Genomic DNA, 16343 nt, shown 5'->3' with positions numbered 1-16343 from the left:
ATGATGAGGGAGAAAAATCGAAAGATTCATTTTTTCCTGCCCCTGAGCACCTCTCCACTTAAGAAAGACCAGGCTAGAGAAGCAATGTTGTATAACAACCTCCTTGTCCATCTTTATTTGTCACAGTGGCGTTCACACACAAAAAAAAATCAGATATTTCTCTGTAGGAAAGTTGGATATAAAAAAAACCCCGATTTTCTTTACAGTTTTTTTTAATACTAAAAATAAGCATCTTCCATATACAGATACATAGAAAACAGTACTCTATACACCTGTGTGGTATTTTTGTTGGCTTTTCTGTTTTATGTACAAATAATACTGGTTTATTAAATTCTCCGTTCAATATAGAAAATTAGCCATTCTGTAGCACTGTATGTACATTATACAGAACTTTATACATATATCTATTCTTCTGTACAAAACTACCTTTTAACACAGCCAGTTGTGCACAGTGTCTTCTGTCGTTACCGTCTGCACGAGGACACATAGGGGGTGTGAAGAGGGGGTCACTGCCTCGCTGTGGGGGTTCGGGGCTGCGGAGCTGCTGACTGACGGGGCAGACGGAGGCGCGGTCGCGAGAATCCGAAGGCGTTTGATTAATTTTTTTCCCCCTTGCCTGAAATCGGGCTTTGCCGAAGACCCGTGCTCGCCTGGGGCGTGTGTGGGGGTCGTTCCCCAGCGCGGGCTTGGGAGGAGGCTGCCCCAGGGGGGGCGCTGTCGAGCGGCGAGCCCACCCTGCTGCCCCATGACTGGGGGAGAGAGAGTCCGGTCACTCCTGCGTGACCACGTCGCCCAGGCTCAAGAGCTGCAGGTCGGGAAGCAGACAGAACGTGCTGTCTTTATACCAGCTATTGGAACCCCATTCTCCCTTCCCTCGGAGTATTCCTCTGCACACAGGTGATGCTTATTCACCTAGCGTGGTGTGTAAGGGATTAATCGGTGCAGAACTCCAGACAGGATAGAAAACTCTCTGTGTCTTGAGAGTGGGGGGGGGGGTTGCAGAGAGTCTGGTGGACCCATGAGCCACTGCTGCAGAGTTTCAGCTCTGAAGAGCCCGATCTGGACCCATTCATCTCAGCTTCATCTCGCAAGCCTGCTCTTGGTCAGCCACAGCGCTGGTGGGGGGGGGGGGCGCTGTGCCGGGCTGAGAAAAAGGGGTTCATCTCCTTGGAGGGGAATGAGCAGCTGTACCCCAACGGGTCGTGCCTCCACCAGCCCTGCTCTGCGGCTTTTCTTAATGAGCCATCGTTCGGCTCGGTAGCTCTGGCCTCGTAACTGAGAGGCTGCGGGTTCGAATCCCGTGTGGGGCACAGCGATCGTTCACTCAGATCTCTCCAGTGAACCACCCAGCTGTGTAAGTGGGCGCAGACGTGAGTCTCTTTGGATGAACACCAGAGTCCAATGAATAGCCAGGACCCCCCCTGTGTGGAATCTGTGTGCATAGGATTTGCTCAAAATAACTTTAATCCCTTGTATCGGTTTCTACAGATTTTAGTCTCTTACAAATTTCACTTTTTGATGCAGTTTACCATGTAGCTGTTCTCCTTTCCTGACCTTCTTTCTGCACTTTTCCACTCTGTGCCCACTCTTTTGGATACTGAGCTAACTCTTCTCACTCTGCTGGCCGTGCTGGGCGATCTGTAGTCCAGACCCGGTTCTGACCCGGCGTCTGAGGCCCGGGGGTCGAACCTCTCCCAGCAGGGACCCCAATTTGTGTTTCGTCACGACAAACGGATACACAGCACGTACACCGTTGAGAAGATGACCAATTTTTCGTGTTCCAACAATTCGGAATATTCTTTAAAAAAAAAAAAACTTCTTTTTTTCCCACAGAAGAAGCATTCTTTGGGTTGGCCCCTGCCGGCACACGAGCAGATGGGCTAGGGAGCTGCCCTCGCCGTGTGGGCACTGCCCTGTCAGCCCGCTGGGCCCCAGTCCCAGGATCCTCCGCAGGCTCCCTGCTCCGGCCCTCTGTCCTCCGTGTGCCCGCTGTCTGGGCACTCCGGGCAGCGTTCCCGCACTCCAGCTCCGGCCCTTAAACCGTCACACAGCACTCCGGCTGGGAATTCGGGGCCCGATCCCTGCGTTCGGGGCTGGCTGGTCAGTCCCGCTTCCTGGATCGGCCGTGACGGCTTCTCGCGGATTTACTGTGCTGGAGTCTCCGGGCGAGAGCGGATTCTCCTCAGTACTTCCTCTGCGCCTGGGGAGCCACTGGTTGGCGGAGGGGCGGAGGGGCCGGTCGGCCGTGCTGGCTCTTGTCCTGATCGGCGCAGAGCTCGGCCGGAACGGGCCCCGCGGCGGGACAGGCGTGCGGAGCTGGGATAGGGCGGAGCTGCCCGGAATGCCCACCTGACTCCCCGGCTGAGATGTGGCTCTAGCGGGGCGCGCCGCCCTGTTGTGTTTTGGGGGCGCTTGGGGAAAAGGGGCTCAGACGTGGGGAGCACCGTCGGAGGAGCTGACAGCCCGCCAGCTCGAGGCCGGGTCCCATCCCGAGGCACAGGAGCACCGCTGGTGCACACCATGGAACAACTTCCCTGAGCCGCACAGCCTGGCGTCTGACTCCCCGACCACTGGGGGGCGCTCTCTCCCCGTTCTTGCAGGGGACAGGGCAGGACCGCACCCCACAACCCCCGCCTGCTCACTGGGCAGGAAAGCCCCCCAAACCCTAAACCTGCCCTTTCCTGCCACCCCAGCTCTTCCTAACTTTGTTTTCAATCCCAGGCTCTGAACTGATATCTGGTGATCTGGCCTCGGTGTCTTTTCAAATTAATACAAAGATCCAGCCAATAATTTGGTAGAAACGTTTTTTTTTTTAAAATATTGCAATCAGTGTGTTTAAAAATTAATCTAAAAAATATATGTATATATACATTCTTAAATTGAAAAGCAGATGGGCTCCGATTGGTAATTTAGGTAATTGTTGAAGCAATACTCTCTCAAGAAAATGTTATCCGCACGTTGCTGTGCGTCTGGGACTATTTTTACAAACTGGAGGGAGTTTGTTTTTTTTTTATAGACTGCTGTGCCCTGCCCTCGCCTGCTAGGCGGCGCTGCAGAGGCCTGGCAGGTGCAGGGAGGTGTGACAGGGACGGATCCCGCACCTCCCCAGCTCAGGTGTGTCAGGAGTGTCCGAGTCTGTATGTGTGGCACGTCAGCGGCTCGCCCTGCGACTTCCTGCGCACGCCAGCAGTGGGTGCCCTCTTCCCAGCATGCATCATTGTGTGCTCCTCCTTCCTCGCACAAGCCCGAGGGGAGGGCGCCCTCTGACCTCGTCCCCGAGGCCCGGCGGGTCAGGGGCAGGTCCGCCCTGAAGCTGTGAGCAGGACGTGGGGTTGGCGTGAGTGTGGGAGGCCTGTCCGTCTGGGCGTGTCTCCCCCGGCCCCCCTGTCCTGCCCTGTCCCCGCCGCCCCGGGCCGTCCCCAGGCACGCTGCGGCCGCTCAGTTCTTCTTGAAGAAGGAGAAGAGGCTCTTGTCGCCGGCGGGCCGGGCGCTGGGCGGCGGGGGGCGGCCACGTCGACCCGCACCCCCCGAGAAGGAGTACGGCGGCTTGCGCCACTCCTCCTGGTGCTTATCCATCAGCTGCTGATCGATCACTCTGTGCATGTCGTCCTGGGGGGAGAGGGAGGAGACGGGACACAGCGCTCAGAGCGTTCAGGGGGCAGGGAGACGGGGGTGGAGAGGAGGAAGGAGGAAGGAGGCTGAGGGGGCAGGGAGCTGTGAGACCAGCACGGGGCCTGACAGCAGCTCTCCACGATATGAGTGACACTTCGTCAAACTACAGCCACCTGCAACGTTACCGCACCAAAGATCCTGGGCTTCAAAGGCAAGGTTCGAATTCAGACACTTCTTCACAGAAAGGGCTCTGGACCAGGCTGTCCAGCCCTGGCATTGCAGCTGAGACTCTGGCTCGTCTTACAGGAGACAGCTGGATCCTGCGGTCAGTTCGCTAGGGAAGCCCAGAGGATCCCGTGCCTCCTGAGGCCCGGCTGGGTGTGGTTCGGACTGCCGCGGCGGAGGGCGACGGTGGGGCTGGCGTGCCGTGGAACAGAGGGGTATGGGTGGGGTTGACATGGCGTGAAATGGGGGCGACCTGGCTTGGCATGGGTGGGAATGGCACAGTGTGGATGGGAGCGCAGGTCGAGATGGCACACTGGGGGCTCACCTCGAAGGCAGGAGGGGGGGTACCATGGGGCAGGTTGGTACGGAAGCTGAGAAAGGCCACTAGATCAGAAACCACAGGAGCCAGACAGTAAAGAGCCCTGAGGAGGCGAACTGCACCAGGGGAGAGAGAGCGAGAACAGAGCAGCAGTCACACGGCAGGGAGGGGGATCAGGGACACTCATGCTGTGGCGCTGGTGCACCAGCAGGCGGCGCTATTCATCGCTACAATACGCACTCACACTAATGCACCTTCATGCAAATATACTCTAACACACACACACACTCAGACCAGTAGGTGGCGTTCTGCATTATTAATCACTGATATAATAATACACACCCCCACACTAATGCATACTCACACATTCATACTAATGCGAAAAATAAGGCACACTCATTCAGTGCCACACTGGCATTACAGCACTCACACAGGCACCCTGCGGGGAGACCCCCGGCTGAGCCCCTGCCCTCTGGCCCACCTGCCACGCCTCGAGCTGCTGCGACAGGTTGAGCTTCTGTTGGATGGCATCCAGCAGCTGGCTGTTCAGAGACATGATGTCGATCTTACACTTCGCCAGCTCCATCTCCATGGCATTCTTCCTGCGGGACAGACAGGGAGGAGGGGGTGAGGGTGGAGACAGGAGAGGGGAGGAGAGGAGATGAAGAGTTTGTGTAGCAACACACAGCCCCACCCGGGCGTCTAGATGAAGCCACCGGCAGACACGAGGCTCTGCGAGCTACAGCCCTCCTGCCCCAGTGTGCACAGTGCAGCAAAGGAGACAGCTGGTGCTAACAGGGCCATTCACACACACACACACACACACACACACACACACACACACACACACAGCTCCCCCCAGCTCCTGCGGCCCGGCCAGAGCTCGGTCACTGTCCAGCGGTGGGACACACAATCCCACGATCCCCGCCAGCCTGTAGAGACGCAAACCGTTCATCACGAAAGAAGAGGATGGCCACAGGGTCTGCATCGCAGGGGAATGTGCATCTCTGGACAGAAAATAATTTTAATGTAAGGCAACAGTGCCTCCTCACTTGTGGTCGAGATGAAAGATAAAGATTGCAAACAGTGTCATTATGTGGTACAGCAATGCAGAGTTCGTGTTGCCATATTTGGAAGAGCTTGTTTTCACTTTAGACTGCTGAGCATGGAAATGCTGGGGAGCATTTTAGGATCGTCCCATCTCTGCGCTTTTCCTGCCAGCTGATAGAGAGGAGGGTGCAGTGACAGCATGTGTCCACATGGTGGTGCTGTGACCGCTTCTGTCGCCCTCCTGCCCGCAGCGCAACCCCCCCAGCTGATGGAGTGGGGGGGCGTCTGTGCACTCAGGTGTCCCTGCCTGCTCAGAAGAGGCCAGCCAGTCGGTCACATTTAAGTTACAAAACCTGTAATTAAAAAATTAAACGTTCCTTTGAGCTTGACATCAGGGTCGAGATTAATGCCGATCAACCAGCTGATTACTGCATTGATTATGCGCAGAGTATGTGCTGGTCCTCAGCTGCGATCAGCTTTCCCAGCACAGCTCTGCATATTTCCCAACAGCACTGCTGCAGGATCCTGCCCTCCTGTCGCCTGATGGCTGCTTGGCTGTCTAACCCTGCCAGCCCGACACCTCCTCCTGCTTAGCTGGAGACAGGCCGCCCCATGACCTTGTGCCCCGTTGTGCAGTGAAGATTGTCAGAAAGGTCACAGACAGGAGGGCGTTCAGCTCATCTAGCTCATTTGCTAGTTAGTGGTTAATGGATACAATTAAGTCATGTGCCCCTTTCTGGAGAGAAACCAGGGTGTCGGCTTTAACAACATGGCTGGGCAGCTTGTTCCACACCCCCGCCACTCTTAGTGTCATCCTTTCCTCCCAGGACGACACATCTCAGCTTCTCCGCCTGTGCTCTCCCCCCTCTTCCATCTGTGCCTCTCTCTCTTTCTCTGCCTTGCTAGCCTCCCAGAGAGCTGAGCTGTGTGTTTCTGTGACACTGTTTTGAGGGTGCTCAGGTATCACAATGTCTGTTAGCGCCACCTTTTAGAAACGTGTTAACACCTGAGACACCGCCTCAACAATCCTCACAGGACAAATTACTTATGCATCACCTTTAACATTGAAAAGGCCCAAACTATTTATCTGGGTCTGCTTTCACCCTGTGTGGCGGATTCTGGCAGAGTGAGGGGTAGACATGTGTGCATGCGCTAGCTGGGCCCTGCCAGACGGGGGCGTACTTGGCGATGGCCTCGTCTCGGTCCCGGATGGCCTTCTGCAGCTGCTCGCTGGGCTCCTTGACCTCCGCCATGGCCTGCAGCCGGTCTCTCTCCTCCTTCAGCGCAGCCATCTCCACCGACAGCAGAGTCACCTGCGCGGGACAGGACGGTTTACTTGGGCGCAGACATGCCCTGCGAGTCCAGGAGAAGAGCCTCTGGTCATCTGCTCTCACTCCACCCACAACCTTGAGAAGAGCTGGAGTCATCGCTGGCTGGATTGGTCCAGAATAATAATAATCATGATTCCTCACACTTCTGTAGCTCTTTTCTGGACTCTCCACTGACAGCTCTTTACAGGTAATGGGCATCCCACTACCACCACCAGTGTGCAGCCCCACCTGGATGATGCGCCAGTCCTCTCCCCACACTCCAGCTCTCAGTGGGGAGGAGAGCAGAGTGATGAAGCCAGTTCAGAGATGGGGATTATTAGGAGGCCATGATTGGTAAGGGCCAATGGGAAATTTGGCCAGGACACCGGGGTTACACCCCTACTCCTTTCGAGAAACACCCTGGGATTTTTAATGACCACAGAGAGTCAGGACCTCGGTTTTAAGTCTCATTCGAAGGACGGCGCCTGTTTACAGTGTAGTGTTCCGGTCACTATCCTGGGGCATTAGGACCCACACAGACCACAGGGTGAGCGCCCCCCTGCTGGCCCCACTAACACCTCTTCCAGCAGCAATCTTAGTGTTTTCCCAGGAGTCTCCCATCCAGGTACTGACCAGGCTCACACCTGCTTAGCAGAATGTGACCTCTCACCCCTCACTAAAGGGACCTTTAGACCCTCAGAGGCCTGGGGGTGGGGGGACCCAGACCCAGACCCAGACCCAGACCCAGGCTGCATACCACAGGCCATGCAGAAGGCAGAGCGAGGAACAGATTGCTGACCTGGCTGTGCAGCTGCAGCGCCTCCTCCTGGCTGGCGTGCGCCTTGCTCTGCTCGCCCTCGTACAGCTCCCTCTGCGCCCGCAGCTCCTCGCCGAGCTTCTTCACCTGCTCCTCCAGGGCCTCCTCGTCGCTGCGCCGCGAGCCCTGCATGCAGACGGGGGTGGACAGAGAGGGGTCCCCGCTCAGACTGGGAGCGCTGGCCCCGATTCTCCTGGCGCTACACAGCGTGGGAGCTGGTCGGACCACGTGAAGAACGCCCCGGTCACTCCCACTCTCAAGCCCACCCAGGACACACACTAAGCCGGCCGGCGTGCGCTGTACCGTGGACTCGTTGCCGTCCAGCAGGTTCTGCATCAGCCGGCGCAGCTCGTGCAGCGCGGTGTGCAAGCTGCCCGTGGGGACGTCCTTGGCCGACGACGTCTCCGAGGACTCGTCCATCGAGGAGTCTGTGGACAGCGCCGAGTCCGTGATGTCGTTTCCTCGCAGGTGTGAGCACAGAGAGCGCACCTGGCAGTACGCCTCCCACAGCTGGAGCCTGAGCTGAGAGAGACACCGGGACAGGTGAGAGTGTGTCTGACTGTGCAGGTACTAGCACCTGGACAGGTGAGAGTGTGTCTGACTGTGCAGGTACCAGCACCCGGACAGGTGAGAGTGTGTCTGACTGTGCAGGTACCAGCACCCGGACAGGTGAGAGTGTGTCTGACTGTGCAGGTATCAGCACCCGGACAGGTGAGAGTGTGTCTGACTGTGCAGGTACCAGCACCCGGACAGGTGAGAGTGTGTCTGACTGTGAAGGTACCAGCACCCGGACAGGTGAGAGTGTGTCTGACTGTGCAGGTACCAGCACCCGGACAGGTGAGAGTGAGTCTGACTCTGCAGGTACCAGCACCCGGACAGGTGAGAGTGTGTCTGACTGTGCAGGTATCAGCACCCGGACAGGTGAGAGTGTGTCTGACTGTGCAGGTATCAGCACCCGGACAGGTGAGAGTGTGTCTGACTGTGCAGGTACCAGAACCCGGACAGGTGAGAGTGTGTCTGACTGTGCAGGTATCAGCACCCGGACAGGTGAGAGTGTGTCTGACTGTGCAGGTACCAGAACCCGGACAGGTGAGAGTGTGTCTGACTGTGCAGGTATCAGCACCCGGACAGGTGAGAGTGTGTCTGACTGTGCAGGTATCAGCACCTGGACAGGTGAGAGTGTGTCTGACTGTGCAGGTACCAGAACCTGGACAGGTGAGAGTGTCTGACTGTGCAGGTATCAGCACCTGGACAGGTGAGAGTGTGTCTGACTGTGCAGGTATCAGCACCAGGACAGGTGAGTGTGTCTGACTGTGCAGGTACCAGCACCAGGACAGGTGAGAGTGTGTCAGAACTGCCCAGGTACCAACACCTGGACAGGTGAGAGTGTCTGACTGTGCAGGTATCAGCACCTGGACAGGTGAGAGTGTGTCTGACTGTGCAGGTACCAGCACCCGGACAGGTGAGAGTGTCTGACTGTGCAGGTACCAGCACCCGGACAGGTGAGAGTGTGTCTGACTGTGCAGGTACCAACACCCGGACAGGTGAGAGTGTGTCTGACTGTGCAGGTACCAGCACCCGGACAGGTGAGAGTGTGTCTGACTGTGCAGGTACCAGAACCCGGACAGGTGAGAGTGTGTCTGACTGTGCAGGTATCAGCACCCGGACAGGTGAGAGTGTGTCTGACTGTGCAGGTACCAGAACCCGGACAGGTGAGAGTGTGTCTGACTGTGCAGGTATCAGCACCTGGACAGGTGAGAGTGTCTGACTGTGCAGGTATCAGCACCCGGACAGGTGAGAGTGTGTCTGACTGTGCAGGTATCAGCACCCGGACAGGTGAGAGTGTGTCTGACTGTGCAGGTACCAGAACCTGGACAGGTGAGAGTGTGTCTGACTGTGCAGGTACCAGAACCTGGACAGGTGAGAGTGTCTGACTGTGCAGGTATCAGCACCTGGACAGGTGAGAGTGTGTCTGACTGTGCAGGTATCAGCACCAGGACAGGTGAGTGTGTCTGACTGTGCAGGTACCAGCACCAGGACAGGTGAGAGTGTGTCTGACTGTGCAGGTATCAGCACCCGGACAGGTGAGAGTGTGTCTGACTGTGCAGGTATCAGCACCTGGACAGGTGAGAGTGTCTGACTGTGCAGGTATCAGCACCCGGACAGGTGAGAGTGTGTCTGACTGTGCAGGTACTAGCACCCGGACAGGTGAGAGTGTGTCTGACTGTGCAGGTATCAGCACCCGGACAGGTGAGAGTGTGTCTGACTGTGCAGGTACCAGCACCCGGACAGGTGAGAGTGTGTCTGACTGTGCAGGTATCAGCACTCGGACAGGTGAGAGTGTGTCTGACTGTGCAGGTACTAGCACCCGGACAGGTGAGAGTGTGTCTGACTGTGCAGGTATCAGCACCTGGACAGGTGAGAGTGTGTCTGACTGTGCAGGTATCAGCACTCGGACAGGTGAGAGTGTGTCTGACTGTACAGGTACCAGCATCAGGACAGGTGAGAGAGTGTCTGACTGTGCAGGTAACAGTACTCGGACAGGTGAGAGTGTGTCTGACTGTGCAGGTACCAGAACCTGGACAGGTGAGAATGTGTCTGACTGTGCAGGTATCAGCACTCGGACAGGTGAGAGTGTGTCTGACTGTGCAGGTACTAGCACCCGGACAGGTGAGAGTGTGTCTGACTGTGCAGGTACTAGCACTCGGACAGGTGAGAGTGTGTCTGACTGTGCAGGTATCAGCACCCGGACAGGTGAGAGTGTGTCTGACTGTGCAGGTACTAGCACCCGGACAGGTGAGAGTGTGTCTGACTGTGCAGGTACCAGCACCCGGACAGGTGAGAGTGTGTCTGACTGTGCAGGTACCAGCACCCGGACAGGTGAGAGTGTGTCTGACTGTGCAGGTACTAGCACTCGGACAGGTGAGAGTGTGTCTGACTGTGCAGGTACCAGCATCAGGACAGGTGAGAGTGTGTCTGACTGTGCAGGTACCAGAACCCGGACAGGTGAGAGTGTGTCTGACTGTGCAGGTATCAGCACCTGGACAGGTGAGAGTGTCTGACTGTGCAGGTATCAGCACCTGGACAGGTGAGAGTGTGTCTGACTGTGCAGGTATCAGCACCCGGACAGGTGAGAGTGTGTCTGACTGTGCAGGTACCAGAACCTGGACAGGTGAGAGTGTGTCTGACTGTGCAGGTACCAGAACCTGGACAGGTGAGAGTGTCTGACTGTGCAGGTATCAGCACCTGGACAGGTGAGAGTGTGTCTGACTGTGCAGGTATCAGCACCAGGACAGGTGAGAATGTGTCTGACTGTGCAGGTATCAGCACTCGGACAGGTGAGAGTGTGTCTGACTGTGCAGGTACTAGCACCCGGACAGGTGAGAGTGTGTCTGACTGTGCAGGTACTAGCACCCGGACAGGTGAGAGTGTGTCTGACTGTGCAGGTATCAGCACCCGGACAGGTGAGAGTGTGTCTGACTGTGCAGGTACCAGCACCCGGACAGGTGAGAGTGTGTCTGACTGTGCAGGTACCAGCACCCGGACAGGTGAGAGTGTGTCTGACTGTGCAGGTACCAGCACCCGGACAGGTGAGAGTGTGTCTGACTGTGCAGGTACTAGCACTCGGACAGGTGAGAGTGTGTCTGACTGTGCAGGTACCAGCATCAGGACAGGTGAGAGTGTGTCTGACTGTGCAGGTACCAGAACCCGGACAGGTGAGAGTGTGTCTGACTGTGCAGGTATCAGCACCTGGACAGGTGAGAGTGTCTGACTGTGCAGGTATCAGCACCTGGACAGGTGAGAGTGTGTCTGACTGTGCAGGTATCAGCACCCGGACAGGTGAGAGTGTGTCTGACTGTGCAGGTACCAGAACCTGGACAGGTGAGAGTGTGTCTGACTGTGCAGGTACCAGAACCTGGACAGGTGAGAGTGTCTGACTGTGCAGGTATCAGCACCTGGACAGGTGAGAGTGTGTCTGACTGTGCAGGTATCAGCACCAGGACAGGTGAGTGTGTCTGACTGTGCAGGTACCAGCACCAGGACAGGTGAGAGTGTGTCTGACTGTGCAGGTATCAGCACCCGGACAGGTGAGAGTGTGTCTGACTGTGCAGGTATCAGCACCTGGACAGGTGAGAGTGTCTGACTGTGCAGGTATCAGCACCCGGACAGGTGAGAGTGTGTCTGACTGTGCAGGTACTAGCACCCGGACAGGTGAGAGTGTGTCTGACTGTACAGGTATCAGCACCTGGACAGGTGAGAGTGTGTCTGACTGTGCAGGTATCAGCACCTGGACAGGTGAGAGTGTGTCTGACTGTGCAGGTATCAGCACCAGGACAGGTGAGAATGTGTCTGACTGTGCAGGTATCAGCACTCGGACAGGTGAGAGTGTGTCTGACTGTGCAGGTACTAGCACCCGGACAGGTGAGAGTGTGTCTGACTGTGCAGGTACTAGCACCCGGACAGGTGAGAGTGTGTCTGACTGTGCAGGTATCAGCACCCGGACAGGTGAGAGTGTGTCTGACTGTGCAGGTACCAGCACCCGGACAGGTGAGAGTGTGTCTGACTGTGCAGGTACCAGCACCCGGACAGGTGAGAGTGTGTCTGACTGTGCAGGTACCAGCACCCGGACAGGTGAGAGTGTGTCTGACTGTGCAGGTACTAGCACTCGGACAGGTGAGAGTGTGTCTGACTGTGCAGGTACCAGCATCAGGACAGGTGAGAGTGTGTCTGACTGTGCAGGTACCAGAACCCGGACAGGTGAGAGTGTGTCTGACTGTGCAGGTATCAGCACCTGGACAGGTGAGAGTGTCTGACTGTGCAGGTATCAGCACCTGGACAGGTGAGAGTGTGTCTGACTGTGCAGGTATCAGCACCCGGACAGGTGAGAGTGTGTCTGACTGTGCAGGTACCAGAACCTGGACAGGTGAGAGTGTGTCTGACTGTGCAGGTACCAGAACCTGGACAGGTGAGAGTGTCTGACTGTGCAGGTATCAGCACCTGGACAGGTGAGAGTGTGTCTGACTGTGCAGGTATCAGCACCAGGACAGGTGAGTGTGTCTGACTGTGCAGGTACCAGCACCAGGACAGGTGAGAGTGTGTCTGACTGTGCAGGTATCAGCACCCGGACAGGTGAGAGTGTGTCTGACTGTGCAGGTATCAGCACCTGGACAGGTGAGAGTGTCTGACTGTGCAGGTATCAGCACCCGGACAGGTGAGAGTGTGTCTGACTGTGCAGGTACTAGCACCCGGACAGGTGAGAGTGTGTCTGACTGTGCAGGTATCAGCACCCGGACAGGTGAGAGTGTGTCTGACTGTGCAGGTACCAGCACCCGGACAGGTGAGAGTGTGTCTGACTGTGCAGGTACCAGCACCCGGACAGGTGAGAGTGTGTCTGACTGTGCAGGTATCAGCACTCGGACAGGTGAGAGTGTGTCTGACTGTGCAGGTACTAGCACCCGGACAGGTGAGAGTGTGTCTGACTGTGCAGGTATCAGCACCTGGACAGGTGAGAGTGTGTCTGACTGTGCAGGTATCAGCACTCGGACAGGTGAGAGTGTGTCTGACTGTACAGGTACCAGCATCAGGACAGGTGAGAGAGTGTCTGACTGTGCAGGTATCAGCACTCGGACAGGTGAGAGTGTGTCTGACTGTGCAGGTACCAGAACCTGGACAGGTGAGAATGTGTCTGACTGTGCAGGTATCAGCACTCGGACAGGTGAGAGTGTGTCTGACTGTGCAGGTACTAGCACCCGGACAGGTGAGAGTGTGTCTGACTGTGCAGGTATCAGCACCCGGACAGGTGAGAGTGTGTCTGACTGTGCAGGTATCAGCACCCGGACAGGTGAGAGTGTGTCTGACTGTACAGGTACCAGCATCAGGACAGGTGAGAGAGTGTCTGACTGTGCAGGTAACAGTACTCGGACAGGTGAGAGTGTGTCTGACTGTGCAGGTACCAGAACCTGGACAGGTGAGAATGTGTCTGACTGTGCAGGTATCAGCACTCGGACAGGTGAGAGTGTGTCTGACTGTGCAGGTACTAGCACCCGGACAGGTGAGAGTGTGTCTGACTGTGCAGGTACTAGCACCCGGACAGGTGAGAGTGTGTCTGACTGTGCAGGTATCAGCACCCGGACAGGTGAGAGTGTGTCTGACTGTGCAGGTACTAGCACCCGGACAGGTGAGAGTGTGTCTGACTGTGCAGGTACCAGCACCCGGACAGGTGAGAGTGTGTCTGACTGTGCAGGTACCAGCACCCGGACAGGTGAGAGTGTGTCTGACTGTGCAGGTACTAGCACTCGGACAGGTGAGAGTGTGTCTGACTGTGCAGGTACCAGCATCAGGACAGGTGAGAGTGTGTCTGACTGTGCAGGTACCAGAACCCGGACAGGTGAGAGTGTGTCTGACTGTGCAGGTATCAGCACCCGGACAGGTGAGAGTGTGTCTGACTGTGCAGGTACCAGAACCTGGACAGGTGAGAGTGTGTCTGACTGTGCAGGTACCAGAACCTGGACAGGTGAGAGTGTCTGACTGTGCAGGTATCAGCACCTGGACAGGTGAGAGTGTGTCTGACTGTGCAGGTATCAGCACCAGGACAGGTGAGTGTGTCTGACTGTGCAGGTACCAGCACCAGGACAGGTGAGAGTGTGTCTGACTGTGCAGGTATCAGCACCTGGACAGGTGAGAGTGTCTGACTGTGCAGGTATCAGCACCTGGACAGGTGAGAGTGTGTCTGACTGTGCAGGTATCAGCACCCGGACAGGTGAGAGTGTGTCTGACTGTGCAGGTACCAGAACCTGGACAGGTGAGAGTGTGTCTGACTGTGCAGGTACCAGAACCTGGACAGGTGAGAGTGTCTGACTGTGCAGGTATCAGCACCTGGACAGGTGAGAGTGTGTCTGACTGTGCAGGTATCAGCACCAGGACAGGTGAGTGTGTCTGACTGTGCAGGTACCAGCACCAGGACAGGTGAGAGTGTGTCTGACTGTGCAGGTATCAGCACCCGGACAGGTGAGAGTGTGTCTGACTGTGCAGGTATCAGCACCTGGACAGGTGAGAGTGTCTGACTGTGCAGGTATCAGCACCCGGACAGGTGAGAGTGTGTCTGACTGTGCAGGTACTAGCACCCGGACAGGTGAGAGTGTGTCTGACTGTGCAGGTATCAGCACCCGGACAGGTGAGAGTGTGTCTGACTGTGCAGGTACCAGCACCCGGACAGGTGAGAGTGTGTCTGACTGTGCAGGTACCAGCACCCGGACAGGTGAGAGTGTGTCTGACTGTGCAGGTATCAGCACTCGGACAGGTGAGAGTGTGTCTGACTGTGCAGGTACTAGCACCCGGACAGGTGAGAGTGTGTCTGACTGTGCAGGTATCAGCACCTGGACAGGTGAGAGTGTGTCTGACTGTGCAGGTATCAGCACTCGGACAGGTGAGAGTGTGTCTGACTGTACAGGTACCAGCATCAGGACAGGTGAGAGAGTGTCTGACTGTGCAGGTATCAGCACTCGGACAGGTGAGAGTGTGTCTGACTGTGCAGGTACCAGAACCTGGACAGGTGAGAATGTGTCTGACTGTGCAGGTATCAGCACTCGGACAGGTGAGAGTGTGTCTGACTGTGCAGGTACTAGCACCCGGACAGGTGAGAGTGTGTCTGACTGTGCAGGTATCAGCACCCGGACAGGTGAGAGTGTGTCTGACTGTGCAGGTATCAGCACCCGGACAGGTGAGAGTGTGTCTGACTGTACAGGTACCAGCATCAGGACAGGTGAGAGAGTGTCTGACTGTGCAGGTAACAGTACTCGGACAGGTGAGAGTGTGTCTGACTGTGCAGGTACTAGCACCCGGACAGGTGAGAGTGTGTCTGACTGTGCAGGTACTAGCACCCGGACAGGTGAGAGTGTGTCTGACTGTGCAGGTATCAGCACCCGGACAGGTGAGAGTGTGTCTGACTGTGCAGGTACTAGCACCCGGACAGGTGAGAGTGTGTCTGACTGTGCAGGTACCAGCACCCGGACAGGTGAGAGTGTGTCTGACTGTGCAGGTACCAGCACCCGGACAGGTGAGAGTGTGTCTGACTGTGCAGGTATCAGCACTCGGACAGGTGAGAGTGTGTCTGACTGTGCAGGTACTAGCACCCGGACAGGTGAGAGTGTGTCTGACTGTGCAGGTATCAGCACCTGGACAGGTGAGAGTGTGTCTGACTGTGCAGGTATCAGCACCCGGACAGGTGAGAGTGTGTCTGACTGTGCAGGTACCAGCACCCGGACAGGTGAGAGTGTGTCTGACTGTGCAGGTACCAGAACCTGGACAGGTGAGAGTGTGTCTGACTGTGCAGGTACCAGAACCTGGACAGGTGAGAGTGTCTGACTGTGCAGGTATCAGCACCTGGACAGGTGAGAGTGTGTCTGACTGTGCAGGTATCAGCACCTGGACAGGTGAGAGTGTGTCTGACTGTGCAGGTATCAGCACCAGGACAGGTGAGAATGTGTCTGACTGTGCAGGTATCAGCACTCGGACAGGTGAGAGTGTGTCTGACTGTGCAGGTACTAGCACCCGGACAGGTGAGAGTGTGTCTGACTGTGCAGGTACTAGCACCCGGACAGGTGAGAGTGTGTCTGACTGTGCAGGTATCAGCACCCGGACAGGTGAGAGTGTGTCTGACTGTGCAGGTACCAGCACCCGGACAGGTGAGAGTGTGTCTGACTGTGCAGGTACCAGCACCCGGACAGGTGAGAGTGTGTCTGACTGTGCAGGTACCAGCACCCGGACAGGTGAGAGTGTGTCTGACTGTGCAGGTACTAGCACTCGGACAGGTGAGAGTGTGTCTGACTGTGCAGGTACCAGCATCAGGACAGGTGAGAGTGTGTCTGACTGTGCAGGTACCAGAACCCGGACAGGTGAGAGTGTGTCTGACTGTGCAGGTATCAGCACCTGGACAGGTGAGAGTGTCTGACTGTGCAGGTATCAGCACCTGGACAGGTGAGAGTGTGTCTGACTGTGCAGGTATCAGCAC

The 16343-nt window shown here is 56.6% G+C and overlaps 1 protein-coding gene across 1 annotated transcript in view; it reads right to left on the bottom strand.

Annotated features, from left to right (window-relative positions):
- Positions 1–90: 90 nt before the first annotated feature.
- Positions 91–16343, bottom strand: part of bicdl1 (BICD family like cargo adaptor 1) — a 49564-nt gene continuing 33311 nt past the window's right edge. The window contains exons 6-10 of the mRNA XM_088935737.1: positions 7637–7855; positions 7316–7459; positions 6389–6519; positions 4638–4758; positions 91–3609 (exon numbers count right to left, since the gene is read on the bottom strand). Coding sequence (XP_088791863.1) covers positions 3439–3609; positions 4638–4758; positions 6389–6519; positions 7316–7459; positions 7637–7855 — 786 coding nt within the window. The 3' untranslated portion in view covers positions 91–3438. The remainder of the gene's footprint in view (positions 3610–4637; positions 4759–6388; positions 6520–7315; positions 7460–7636; positions 7856–16343) is intronic.

The sequence above is a fragment of the Atractosteus spatula genome, chromosome 17 (genome assembly GCF_055471065.1).
Source record: "Atractosteus spatula isolate fAtrSpa1 chromosome 17, fAtrSpa1.hap1, whole genome shotgun sequence".
Taxonomy (NCBI): domain Eukaryota; kingdom Metazoa; phylum Chordata; class Actinopteri; order Semionotiformes; family Lepisosteidae; genus Atractosteus; species Atractosteus spatula.
This window is presented reverse-complemented; position numbering and strand designations above follow the sequence as displayed.